The following is a 13718-nucleotide window of genomic DNA, read 5'->3' on the forward strand; positions in this document are numbered from 1 at the left end:
GGTTAATTCATTATCATACGAAAATATGACTCATTTTGTTTTTTTCTCTTAATGGAAATTTATCCGAAAGAATAAAGGGTGGTATGTGTTCACTGTTGAGCAATCTACTGAACCAACTTTTATAGGCTATAGCTTATGTAAAACATTAGCTTATGGAGTAGTATTATCTAGTTTTCCTTTTAAAGGAATCTACTTAACCTAGCATTCTAACATAATCCTTCACTTTTGGATCTTCAATAATGTTTTGTTGGTTGAATTGAAGGTTATGTAGCTGTTGATACAGGCGTTGCATTTATAACAGAGACTACATAATATGTATTGTGTATTATGTATAGATCTGTTGGCTATGAACTTGTCAAGCCAAAGCAATGGAACACATATAGATAAGCATTTAGCCTCCATTTTTGTAGTCACTGCCATTGTTTATACTTTATACCATTGTTGCGACTTGCTTTTCATCCATGTACAGTAGTATAACGTTGCTATAAAATTCGAAATGGAAAACTACTGCAGAATACGAGCAGCATGACTTTATAAATGACAAGAACTAATCTTTCAAATACACGTGCTATTCTATGAGGAAAACATAAAGTTCTATAGATTAAACTAGGACTAATGTTTACCGATATTCTTTAAAACTCTTGCATCGAGTGCCCTCCATCAGCCATAAAAATCAAATGATCACTCTTGAATTAACAATCCTACGAGTAACCAGTTCTTTCAACTCTATCTCTCCGGGGAACCTATTCTCCTTAAGTTTGGAGAATGCCTGCATAAGAAAAACAATGGAGTCAGGAATCACTTTGCTAGAAAACAAGTATGCGACTATACAACTACCACCTGTTTGACTCTGTTAAAATATTCTAATCGACACCTTCTGCAGTTGCTAACTATGGGGCAACATTACACCTTTTGAGGAGCAATGCACAAAGGAAAAGACCCATCTTCCGCCACAGTATGTACAGATTCAATTACCTTGGAGAAGATCACAAGCCCTAACTTATTCGTATTCTCACTTAATTTTTTAATATAGTAAGGTTGCATCCCCATAAATCCTATAGTTCCAGAATCTAGGCAAAACAAGTTGATAACGAAAATTTATCACTACAAACTACCAGTCTGTAACATATATAAATAAGAATTAGTGATGAAAGATAGGAGAAACATTACCAGTTCACCATTACAGTACACTTCAAAAGCACCAGAATTTTGCAAGAAGGACTGAACGAAGTTTCCAAGTAGCCAAGTGCTTGCCATGCTCCCAAATCTATTTGCACGCATGGAATAGTACCATTGGGGTGGTGCAGCTAATCCTAGCCTCGGGAAAATATGCTCACCGCCCATTATGACGCCAATCACGCCAAATTGTACAACTGGCACGACCTTGCTCAACAAGCGCTTAGGCAGAGGAGGAGGATAATTTGCAAGAACAACATTGATCCCAGGAAACTGACTTTCTAACATATTCTTCATTGTGACAGCGGTCCCTCTGCCAAAACAGAGGCAGATAAATGAACTGCTACGATATAGGATAAACTTTATTTTTACACTCAATTTCTGTGATTTTCCACTCTTGATCACTCTTTTGCCTTCACGGTTACTCATGTGACGTTCTCAAGCATATATCTAGAGGACAAACAAACTTTTGTCGAAAGATAACAAATCCAATTCTAACATTCCTAAAAGATATTCAATCTCTCTTCATGTATTCTCACACAAGTCACGATCAATGCACGGTAAATCATTCCCCTTTTTTCCTCTTCAATACAAAAAATAGTAGGCATAAATAAAGAATCTGTAAACAACTACTGCAAAGATAATCAAACCTCACCTGAAAATTTTAACAAGTTAGCTCAACCATAACTACTAAATTTCCATCAGAATTGGGTATATGTGTGTGTCTATAAATACCTGTAAGAACAGGATGAACAAAAATCAATGCTAACAGTGTTTCCATAACCAATCCCGCTTGCTTTCTGAAACAAAAAGGAAAAGAAACAAAGTGCGTTAAGTCTTAAGAGGAGTACACGAAATTGGTAATGAATAGTTACTCATGATTCATAGATAAATCCACACCATCTCAATCCAAATTAGGGGAGATAAACAAAACCTAATACATCAATGAAGACACAATATAAACAAATACAGTAATTTACTCATAATAATTCGAGTTCAGTAAAATTAAAAATCCATCTATCGCAGAATACAATTAATTCCAATTCATATTCTCAAATTGTTGATGATATCGGGGACCTGAGTAGGAAATTCCAGGGGTGTGTGGCGGGGCTGGATCAGTGGCTGCGAATCGGGGTGGTGGTGGTGGTGGTGGTGGGGAGCGGCAGGCTTCGACGGCGCTGGAGAAAAGAGGCTGAAGATGTCGGAGCAGAAGAGGAAAAGGGGCAGACCTACCAATAGAAGCTGTGCCCGATCCATTTTTGCGACGGAGCTCCCGATTTTGCCGTGCAAAGAGCTTTTACACTAGGCGAATACAGATATGGTAAATGTAATTCTTGTACTGCCTCAATATAGAGTAAATAATTTCATTTTACCCAAATTGTATATCAAATCACAAATGTATATCTTCAATCCAATCGATCCATTCCAGGCCCAATGAGATGTGTAAAATGGGCCAACTTATTAGACTAGTTAATTCATTACTCCCTCCATCTTTTAAAAAATGTTCCAGTTTACTTTTGACTTAGTCTACAATTTTAAAGTCATTTTTACTATTTTCCATTTAGGTAAATAGACCTCACCGTTCAGCTAACTCATTTCGTTCACATTTTACTACTATAAAACAAATATTTCTCTCGTCCCATAGAAATAGATAATTTTGATTGACACGAATTTTAATATATAATTTGTAAAATAAGAGAGATTAAAAAAAAAATAGTTGAAATTATGTAGTAATGGTAAGACTCATAAATAATAAAATAAAAGAGAAGGAGAAAAATGTTTTCATAAATGGGTATGGACTATTTGGAAAATGGAAATATGGTTATTTCTATGGAACTAAGGGAGTATATAAAAGTGAGGTCCATATTCCACTAATTCATTTCTCCATTTTTTCTTCATAAAATTAAATAATTTCTTAAAACTCGCGTTGAGTCCAAATGAGAATATAAATGGCAGATGAAGGGAATATATGTTTGAGCCACCCCTAGCCTCGATTGGTCCAGAATTTGGACAAACTTCTAATAAGTTTGGCCCTTGGTCAGTCTTGGGTTTAAAAAAAGCTAACTCAAACTCGTTACAATATATAAGCTCAACTCAAGCTCGTTCCATTTCTAAAATAGGGAGGTCCTACTTCCTAGACTAGCCCATAACAAGCGACCCAACCTTTTTTTTATTATTGAATGAACATAAATTTAAAGGCCGTGCTACGGAGAACTCGAACCTGAGACCTTTGGCATCAGACATTATTAACCTCTATCACTTGACCAACTCACACACTGATCGAACTATCTGATAAGTCTATGTGCGGTGCACTAAAATGTGGGAGTATGTCATTTTGCAACCCTGTTTCATTATGTAACACGATTTTATGCCTAAATTCAAATTTTATTCTCCTCATTCAATGCTAAATTTGAATCGTTCTTTTTCTTTCCATTTCCATAAGAATTGTTATATTTAAATAATATACTACTATCATCATTTATCTAATGATTACACATAAAAAATAAGATCACATCTGGATTCACAATAAATATTGCATGTTGAACAATTCGACACAAAAAATATACTCTACTTATTGCTTTATGTGATTTCAGCATTTGATCAGATTTTGTAGATGAATTCACCACTAATAATTTCTACATGTATTCTGAGTGCATGACCAATTCCAATACAATAGTTCTTTATAAAAAAAGCTAGATAATCTCGTATTTTGTATGACTAAACTTTATCGTGTATCATATATAGTATATGTACTTTAATTATGATATGGATCCTGGACCAATGATTCTTTTCATGATGCATGCTTTAATTAATTCATAATCTAGCTATAATTAATTAAGTCACAATATATCTAATCCATAATATTCCAAATATAATTGCCAATAAAGAAACTTTTTTTTTTCCTCATCGAAGGATGATAAAGGTGAATTTGGATGTGGTGGTAGTTTTCGAAACTATTTTTTTACTTGAAATTAAAGAACATGAATTCGATTTCCTGATATTTTGTTAGAGATATTAAGTAACTCTATTTTAATTTATTATTATTTTTTTTTGGTAATTACCAAGGATATCTACTGGTAGGCTCAGTGACTATTCCCCGCACTGATTTGTAGGCACCTCAATGAGTGGGATAACTGGCCCAAGGATTTAAAGTTGCTCCATACCCAAAGGCAGGGATCGATCCCCTGACCATTTGGTTCACTCTATTTTAATTTTAAATAGTGTTTCTGGTGTCAATTACCCCGTCCATAAAATAATACTCAATTTGCTATTGTGGGATGTCCGTAATTTAAAATTTCAATTGCTTTTTTACATTTTAGGTAGTTAATCCTACCATCTACTAAATTCTTACATTCATATTCTACTATAAAACTAAAAATATACTCCCTCCGTCCCCGATTAAGAGTCACACTTTTTCATTTCGGTCCGTCTTCAATTAAGAGTCACACTTCATTTTTACCATAAATGGTAAGTAGGTCCCACATTCCACTAACTCACTACACTCACATTTTATTATAAAACCTATATAAAAAAATGGGTCCCTCATTCCACTAACATTTTCAACCAACTTTTCTTTACATTTCTTAAAATCCGTACCCGATCAAAGTATGACTCTTAATCGAGAACGAAGGGAGTATAAAAGTGAGATTTATATTCCACTAACTTTTTCTACCACTTTCTTTCACAATTTCTTAAATCTGTGCTGTGTCAAAGTAAAACTATAAATTGTGGACTGAGAAAAAGAGTATTATCAATATGAATGAAGTGTCACTCTATTTATTATCAATACGAATAAATTGTGGACTGAGAAAAAGAGTATTATCAATATGAATGAAGTGTCACTCTATTTATTATCAATACGAATGAACTGTATTAGCATAATTAAGCAATTAGTTAGGAACCGTGCTTCAGTATAATACTCCTTCAGGCCTCCTGTCTCTAATAAATATGAACAATTCATTTTTAGTCTGTTCCTGAAAATTATTAGCTTTGTAATTTAGGCAATATAAACACTACTAATTATGTAGATCTTACGATCCACTATATTTTCTCTTCTCTCTTACTTTACTAATTTTGTAGTATTAAAACTCGTGCCCCACTAAAAGTTCATCTTTATCAGGGACGAAGAAAGTAACATAAATTAATGACGAATGGGGTGGGGTCTGCTCGGTCTAGGGGTGGCACGGTACAATATACCGCACCGAGAATATCATACCGCATACCGTACCGCAAATTGCGGTATGAGAAAATGTCATACCTGTACCTTACCGAAAATTCGGTATGATTATTTCTGATACCGTTACCATACCGTCTATGCGGTATACCGTACTTTTACGTTATACCGGAATAAGGTATTGACATACCGAGTACGGTATACCAAAATAAGGTATGACATACCGTTATATTTGTGTTTCATACCAAAAAAATTCTATTATAGCCAAATATTTAAAATAAAATTTCACCTATTTAAATAATGTCCAAAAGATTAAAACTATACCACAATCAAATCTATACAGTGGACTTGATTTGCATCTCTGCGTGAGTGTGTTTGGGGTTAGGGGCGGTTGAACTAAAATATGGAAGTAGGGTTAGGGATTTTAATATACTACCTCCGTCCCCCAAATATTGACACACTTTGACCCAGCACGGGTTTTAAGAATGTAATGAAAAGTGAGTTGAAAAAATTGGTGGATTTGGGTCCTACTTTAAAAGTATTTGTTTTATAATAAAATGTGGGTAGGAATGAGTTAGTGGAATATGAGGTCCACTACAAAAAATGGTAAAAGTGAAGTGTGTCAAAATTTCATGGACGGACCGAAATGGTAAACTGTGTCATACTTTCAGGGACGGAGGTAGTATTAACTATTTTTTATATAAATTTTAAATACAACATATATATCGAATTTTTGGCAAATATCGTAAATGTGGTATCTTGTGGTATACCGCGGTATAGGGAAATCTATACCTCTACCGTACTGAAATCTATCGGTATGCAACTTGCGATATACCGCAAATTCGGTATTTCCGGTATTTTTTTGGTACGATAAGTGCGATATTACGGTACATTTAGCCAGCCCTAGTTCGATCGGCTGCCCTAGCCACTAGCTTATGAATACAAAAATTTCTATTAAATTCGATCTTCCCATTTAAAGACTAAAACTGCACTGAAAATGAAGAAAACAGAAACCTAAGTAAAATTATAAAAAGGCGAACAACTCCAGGTCTCTCTCCTATTAAAAATATTCACTTTTTTGAATCTCCTATTAAAAATATTTGCTACACACACTTATTATTTATTTGACAAATGATAGATTAAATGAACGAATATTATCTCTTAGGATCGGAATGGAAATCTTAGGATAAAACACATAAAATATTTGATGACACATCCGTAGATATTTTGTGATATATATTCCACATTCAACACAATGTAAAATGATTCATATGTAAAACGCAAACAAACATATTTTAGTATGAAAAAACTCAACATTCATTTCTTATACAAATGTAAATATACGGTTGTTACCCTAAAATAAACAAAAAAATACCACGGTATTAGTCTACTTTCTCTTCATTATAATGTAATTTCACCTGTCTCTCCTCGGAAAAACTTTATAAGAACAAGCTCAAACGAGAAAATGATTAAATATACATAGTATAAAAATAATGGAAAATACCCCAGATTTAATATTCTTTTACAAATCAAATGCATTCACTTTATGCTATGCTTGAATATCATGAATTTAATTTCATGACAATATAGTGACTAGGGGAAATAAACTACGCAAATTTACAGATATTTCATGACAATACAACTGTATTTGCGTAGTGATTACTCTACTCATGAATGGTGACCCTATATATAATGTGAATGGCCACACCACCTTAGTTATAAGCTAATCATCAATGTTGTTGCTTAATCCATTTGTATTCCCAAACATCCACAAATAAATTATTCAACTAGATAAATCTTGTAGTACTATCTTTTTTCTTCAATATATACAATACTTTAAAACATAAAATGATGAGCAAGTATTTGCATCACATAATCCTCATAATACTTGTTAATTAATTAGTGAGTACTATGATTTTTCAACCTGAACATAACATCCATATTTACTTTTATCACTAAATCACTAATCATGCAGTAAAAATACACACAATAATATATACGAGCAATAATTATTTAGTTGCAAGAACTAGCTAGGTAGAGATTCATTTCACCTTTTTCTCACCAATAAGAAGAAAATATCAACCTTCATTAAATGGGATTCACATCTCTTAACACAATAGTATCATTTTCTGACTTCTCTTCCAAGAAATTTCAAGACTCGTGCAATCCCTAGTCATGAAATTAAACTCCCAATATGCTTAACAATGACACATTAATTAATCATGAAAAAACTAAGACGCAATATAAATCAATACTATAAAATTAAATTAAGTTATAAAGAAGTTAACAAAGAAGATATACTATCTTGCAAAAGAAATTCTTACATGTTACTATCTTCTCTTCTAAGCTTGTTCAAGAGAGCTGTAACAAGAGCATCCCTTTTGTCAGCTCTAGCCTCCTCTCTTATCTTCCTTTGCTCCTCCCTCTCTCTCCACCTCTTCTCCATCATCATCCTCTCATTCTCCAACGCCTCCATCGTCTGCCGCCACTCCATCTCCTTGATCCTCCGCTCCTCCTCCCTCGCCTCGTACGCCTTCATCCACTGCATCTCCATCTGCATTTGCTGCTTCATGAATTCATCCATCATTTCCCTCACTCCCGCCACCACCGAAACATTCGAATTAAGATTGCTTGCACCTCCCTTCAATTTCTTCATCTTCTTTTTATGACCTTTTTGCCCGTCGCTCTCCTCCTCCCCCTCCTCCTCCTCGTCCGACGATAGCTGCGCCGCCTTCTTCTTCTTCGAGGCCGTGCCACTCCCCTCCGCCTCCAGCCACAGCATTCTCTGCATCCTCGTCGCGAATATCGTCTGCAGCTCGTTGTAGAATGGGAATTGCTGCCTCATCGCTTCCGTCTCCATCGTTTCACATCCCTAAATATCCATTTTTACTTAATCAAATAAATTGGTACTAATATAATCATTTTGCTTCTGCTAGAAACTAACTTGTTGATGAAATATCGATGATCGGTAATAAAAAAGAAACGAACAAACAAACACAAACACAAACACATACCTTGTATCTGGTGACGAGGTTTTTCCATTTGCACTTGCACTGCTCCGCGCTTCTGCTATAGCCTTTTTCTTTCATCCGAGTCGAAATCACCTCCCAAAGCATCTTATTACGCTTCGTCTCCATGAAATTCGGGTCGAGTTCGGCCCGGATAAGCAAGAAATCCCGGGTTTCTTGAATGCTCCATTGCGGGAACCTATCGCTGCCGCCGACGGATTCCGAGTATTGCTGGTGGAGCTGCTGGTGATGGTGATCCATATATAATGAACACAAAGATGGAGAATTATTGAGGAAGATTTGGTGGAAAGGGAAAAAAATCTCAAGAAAAAAGGGTTTGGTGATTCATATTATATGAAAAGGGTGGTGTGAAAATATGGTGTGAAAATCAGGAAAAAAGACAGATTTTTCTTATAGGAAAAGAATGATTTTCTTTTCAGATTTGCTTAGGTGTCAGGAGAAAATAAATAAATGAATGCGAAAATACAAAGCCTGATTCCTCTTTTTAATTATATCATTCTTTTTCTACCGTTAATAACGATTAATGTATTTTATATATATTACTACTAAATAATATAAATAAAATACAATTTTTTTAATTCACACTCGAATTTACTGTTGAGGTAATGTGAAACGAATTTCTAGAATGAGGAGAGAAATGCAAATTTGGATTGGATTTTCTTTCTAGTGGTCTTACTATCTCATCTCTCTACGCGTAAACTGATGATTTCCCTTTTCTATGATACTATATGAATATGATACAACTAATATCTGGAAAATCAATACAATATTATTGGGCCATCCACATTTGTTCATATTGTAAACTGCTGTATGGGGTGACGTCATGCTGACGGGGCTCTCCTTTTTTTCGTTTCTTTGTGGGGCTTTGCTTGATTTATTCGCTTGTGCCACAAGGCTTTTATTTCTGAGATTTTTTTCTATATATGATATATTATCATTATTATCACTTATTCATAGCGATTGATTGATTTTACTTTTTATTAATCTTTCCTTGCATTATAAAATAAGTGAGAATCTGAAGATCTGTATTGGTGGAGTATGAGAAACTTAATTTAGTACTCCCTCCGTCCCCGATTAAAAGTCACATTTTTTTATATTGGTTTTATAATAAAATGTGAGTGAATTGAGTTAGTGGAATGTGGGATCTACTTACTTTTTATTTGTAAAAAATGAAGTATGACTCTTAATTGGGGACAGACCGAAATGGAAAAGTGTGACTCTTAATCGGGGACGGAGGGAGTACTATATATCTGCCTTTTTGCTGAAATACTTTCCATTTCTTTATAATTATGCATTATCATGTTGTATTGTAGTTTACAATTTTCTCATATCGATGCAATATAACTATATAATTATGGTATTTTAGTTTTACCTTTTGTCCCAGATTATTACTAGTTATTTGTTCCATTTCTTTGTGAGTATGGTTCATGCATGGAATGGAAGTCGAGCAAGATTTTTGCATAGAAAGCTTGCGGTTGTTATTGCTACTTCACGAGCTGTTGGAAACAGTTAAAATCAGTTACAAAAGGAGTGGTCATGAGTAGATAGCTTGTAGTATATAAGAGCTCGAGATTTTAACTCTCTAAAGGCTATGTATATCAAATTTATGAGAGTTCATTTTGTACACACATCAAAGAGCTGTTATTTTACTTCGATCAAGTTTTCTGGAGTGTAGTTCTTGGTGTATAGAAACTTGTAGCCTTGTTTGTAGCATGAATAAAGTTAAAAGCTCTTTTCCCGTGGACGCGTAGGCATTCACCGGACCACGTATATTTTGTGTGTATTTTTCGTTGTCTCATTCGTTAAATCGGGTTTCAATCGATTCTCATTATCAAATTGGTTTTGTCTGTGGGAACGCTTCACCATGGCCACCACAAGATTTGATTTGGTTACCAAAATGATTGGGAGCTACTACAACTTGATGTGGAAACAATATTCATGCATGGTGATCTTGAAGAGATGATATTATACATAGAGTAGTTTGAGAGTGTCATTAGAGCATCCGCAATGGTCGGCTAGCAACCGGCTAGCCGATTCGTCGCGCTGGCCGATCGGCTAGCCGAACCATTGCAGTCGGCGAGAGCGAAATCGGCGAGCGCTTCGGCGTGGGCTGGCCGATCGCTCGGCGCTGGCCGAAGCGCTGGCCGATCGGCTAGCCGCCATTGTGGCGGCCCGATCGGCCAGCGCCGATTTTTGTTTTTTTTTTTTTAAAAAAAACCTATACAAACGCGACTTTCGTTTCATTTTCATTTGCACCACTTGTTTTAACGAGTTTTCTCTCTCTCTAACTTTCTGTACAAGAGCATCATCGAGCGATGGATCACAACAACGAGTCCAGTCCAGCGACGAGTGGATCTCAGACTCCCACGGTACCTGTGGGATCTGGATGGGGCAGATGGGCCCAGGGTTTAACATCCCTTGGAATCAGATGATGGGGATGATGGCCGGTGCGCGCAGGGGGGTATGCCGGGCGGCGGGCAGTCAGCGCCCGGGTGGGGGGTATGCCCCAGATGCAGCAGCAGATGATGCTGCAGCAGATGATGGGAATGATGTGGCAGGGCGGGATGTAGGGGGGGATGCAGCACGGTATGCATCCCGGGATGCAGGGGGGGGTACAAGGGTCACCGGGAGGGGACACGGTATATCGGCCCTCGCTTGATTTTTTGACGGCTTCGTCTCACACGTCGACCCCAGTGGAGACGCAGTTCACTGGCGATGACCTTCTGTCATTGCATGATATGGGGATCGATCTCGGGGAAGATGATACTCCCGTTCCAGCGAGGCGGGCCGCGCCGAAGAAGAAGACGAGGGGGAAGGGGAAGGCCAAGGCGGTCGGCGAGTCATCGCAGCCCGCTGTTGACGACACCCCTGGCCGGAGGAAGTGGACGGAGGATGAGTACGCCGGGGTGGCCAGGGGGTGGTTGGAGGTGTGCGACGATCCGCTGGTTGCGAACAATCAGCGGATCGTCAACATGTGGGCGAAGATCAGAGCTGCCTATATGACGCACTGCCCGCACGGGAAGGACTTCAGCCCGGAGGAGGTCCGGAAGGGGTGGGAGCGCACCAGGGCCGCGGTGGGCCGTTTTTCGATTTTGTACGCCAACGCCCTCCGTCAGCTCAGGAGTGGGCAGAATGAGGACGACGCCCGGAGGATCGCCGCGAGTCAGTTCCCCTTGGCGGGGAAGTATAAGGAGTTCACCTACTGGGAGTGCTTCTTGTTGCTGAAGGACTCCGAGAAGTTCCGGGCGGGGTGCGACGCTGGGTAGTCGAAGAAGCAGCGACTGAACTATAGCGGCGACTACAGCGGCAGCAGCGGCGGATCCCACGACCCCCCCGGATACTGAGGAGTTTCCATCCCCTCCTTCATTTATTGGTCGCCCCCGCCCGGTTGGACAGAAGCGGGCGCAGCGGGCTGCGAGGGGCGGATCCCCCCTATCGCCCCGCGAGGTCCAGTCCTCCGCCCTCCCACCCGCCCCACTCGAGTACACTCTCCATTCGCGTAACCATACGTGGGATCAGATGTACAAGGTCTTCCAAGAGTGGAAGACCGCCACTGACCCCACGGAGAAGATGTTTCTTCACGAGATGCTCGAGAGCATGCGGGTTGATTTGGAAATCGCGAGGCACGGCTAGCGAGTTCCGATGTGGGCTCAGATACCACGGGCGGCGGCGGCAGCGGCGGCGGCGAGGACGACGGCGACGGCGATGAGGAGTAGAGAGTGGCGGGGCTCGTGTGTTGAAGCCCTTTTTTTTAAAAAAAAAATCATGTACTTTTTTTTTTTAAATCTTTGTACTTTTTTTAATGGAATGGATTAATTTTCCCGATTAATCGTAATTTTAATTCCGTAAATGTAGTATATTTTGAATTATTTTTATTGCGGCTGGCCTATGGCTGGCCTAAATCTGATGTGGCAGATGGATTTTTTAGTGTTGCTGACGTGACAGGGGAGAGAATGGCTGGCCTATTGCTAGCCTATTGATGGCCTAAGCACCATTGCGGATGCTCTTAAACTTCAAAACGAAACAATGTGTGCCTAAATGGTTTTGGAGTTAGTTGGAAGTCATAGGGATTTAAGAGGGATAAAATCGTAATAAAGTTTTGTTGAATAATATGATTCTGATTATGCTTCAAATTGCAATTTACAACAATATGAAGTCACACTCAAGATACATTTTCAACCTATATGGTTTTGCAGTTAATTGGAAATCGAATCTTCAGTCTGTGATTACTTTATCCACTACAGTTGTTGAGTATATGGCATTAACCAATATCGTGAAAAATAGTTTTTCTCTTAACAAAATACTGGGAAATTTTGAAATTAAGCAGAAGACTGTCGTAATAAAATGTGAGAGTAATAGTGTGCTATATATCTTACAAAGCATCATACTTTCTATAAACGAATAAATACGTCGACATTAATATATACTTCAGCCAAGCCAGATTTTCTACATTGAAGCTTGATGTTGTTATTGTTGCTTCAAGAGTCGTTGGAAGAAGTTAAAATCAGTTACAAGAAGCGGTTATGAGCAGATCACATGTATCCGTCCTTAGAAATAAGCTGAATTTTCTTTTTTATATGTCCCATAAAAATAGTTCATATTCATTTATGGAAATCTGTTTTTCTTTTTTTTTTACTTTTATATTTTAGGGGCTCCACCATTCACTATTTTATTTCAAATATTTATTCTCATTCTCTCTTACTTTATCACATTATAACTCGTGTTATATTCAATGGGTCTACTTCTATGAAACAGAGGAGGTACTTAAGAGCTAGAGATGTTAAACCTTAAGGATATGTATAACAAATTTCCGAAGTTGATTATGTACACAAAATCGTAGTGTTATTTTTTTTACTTCGATTGATTATCCTGGGGTGATGTTAGCTCTTAGCTTGGGTGTATATCTTGGCGTATAGAAACATACAGCCGTGTTTGTACATCGAATAGAGTTTTTTTCTTCTCTGGATACAGGCATCCATCGAACCACATATATCTTGTGTCTGTATTTCGTTGTCTTTTTCGTTGACTGTTTTGGCCTACTATTTTCTAAGCAACCTTCACACCTAAAGTTTGGTTATACAAAAATCAGATATTAAAATAACAATTAATTAAATAGTTTTGTTGACTAATTAAATACATCTGGGAAATTGCTTGTAAAACTATAGTGTGATATACTCACTTCTATAGTGTGATATACTCACTTTTATCGTATCAAGGATGTGATAAATTGGTAACTCATTCATTAATGACTAACTATAACTAATTTAAGATTATAAGATTTTCAAAGATTTAGTGGTCTACAAATTACCATGTGTAATTTCGTTTTATTATTATTTAAA

At 37.5% G+C, this 13718-nt stretch overlaps 2 protein-coding genes across 2 annotated transcripts; both read right to left on the reverse strand.

Moving 5' to 3' along the window:
- Window positions 1-497: 497 nt before the first annotated feature.
- On the reverse strand, window positions 498-2509 carry LOC125222491 (selT-like protein). Its single transcript, XM_048125134.2, has 4 exons — window positions 2254-2509; window positions 1912-1976; window positions 1171-1489; window positions 498-769 (listed from the first exon to the last, which is right to left on the reverse strand). Exons 1-4 carry the CDS (start codon window positions 2431-2433, stop codon window positions 674-676), a joined length of 660 nt encoding a protein of 219 aa, XP_047981091.1. The 5' UTR covers window positions 2434-2509; the 3' UTR covers window positions 498-673.
- Window positions 2510-6622: 4113 nt separating this feature from the next.
- Window positions 6623-8763, reverse strand: LOC125220047 (Homeodomain-like superfamily protein). The gene is made up of 3 exons (XM_048122162.2): window positions 8365-8763; window positions 7675-8222; window positions 6623-7519 (listed from the first exon to the last, which is right to left on the reverse strand). The coding sequence occupies exons 1-3, from the start codon at window positions 8617-8619 to the stop codon at window positions 7459-7461; spliced, it is 864 nt and encodes a 287-aa protein (XP_047978119.1). The 5' UTR covers window positions 8620-8763; the 3' UTR covers window positions 6623-7458.
- Window positions 8764-13718: the final 4955 nt, after the last annotated feature.

The sequence above is a fragment of the Salvia hispanica genome, chromosome 1 (genome assembly GCF_029641045.1).
Source record: "Salvia hispanica isolate PSC_SH4W2 chromosome 1, Shi_PSC_v1, whole genome shotgun sequence".
NCBI classification, from domain to species: domain Eukaryota; kingdom Viridiplantae; phylum Streptophyta; class Magnoliopsida; order Lamiales; family Lamiaceae; genus Salvia; species Salvia hispanica.

Excerpts from the sequence above, each read along its gene's own strand:
- LOC125220047 (XM_048122162.2), bottom strand. The coding sequence starts at position 8,619 with ATGGATCACCATCACCAGCAGCTCCACCAGCAATACTCGGAATCCGTC. Across the intron at positions 8,223-8,364 it reads ACCTCGTCACCAGATACAAG|GGATGTGAAACGATGGAGAC; the intron begins GTATGTGTTTGT and ends ATGGATATTTAG. Across the intron at positions 7,520-7,674 it reads AGAAGAGAAGATAGTAACAT|GGATTGCACGAGTCTTGAAA; the intron begins GTAAGAATTTCT and ends TTTCATGACTAG.
- LOC125222491 (XM_048125134.2), bottom strand. The coding sequence starts at position 2,433 with ATGGATCGGGCACAGCTTCTATTGGTAGGTCTGCCCCTTTTCCTCTTC. Across the intron at positions 1,977-2,253 it reads CCCTGGAATTTCCTACTCAG|AAAGCAAGCGGGATTGGTTA; the intron begins GTCCCCGATATC and ends TTTTTGTTTCAG. Across the intron at positions 1,490-1,911 it reads TGTTCATCCTGTTCTTACAG|AGGGACCGCTGTCACAATGA; the intron begins GTATTTATAGAC and ends CTGTTTTGGCAG.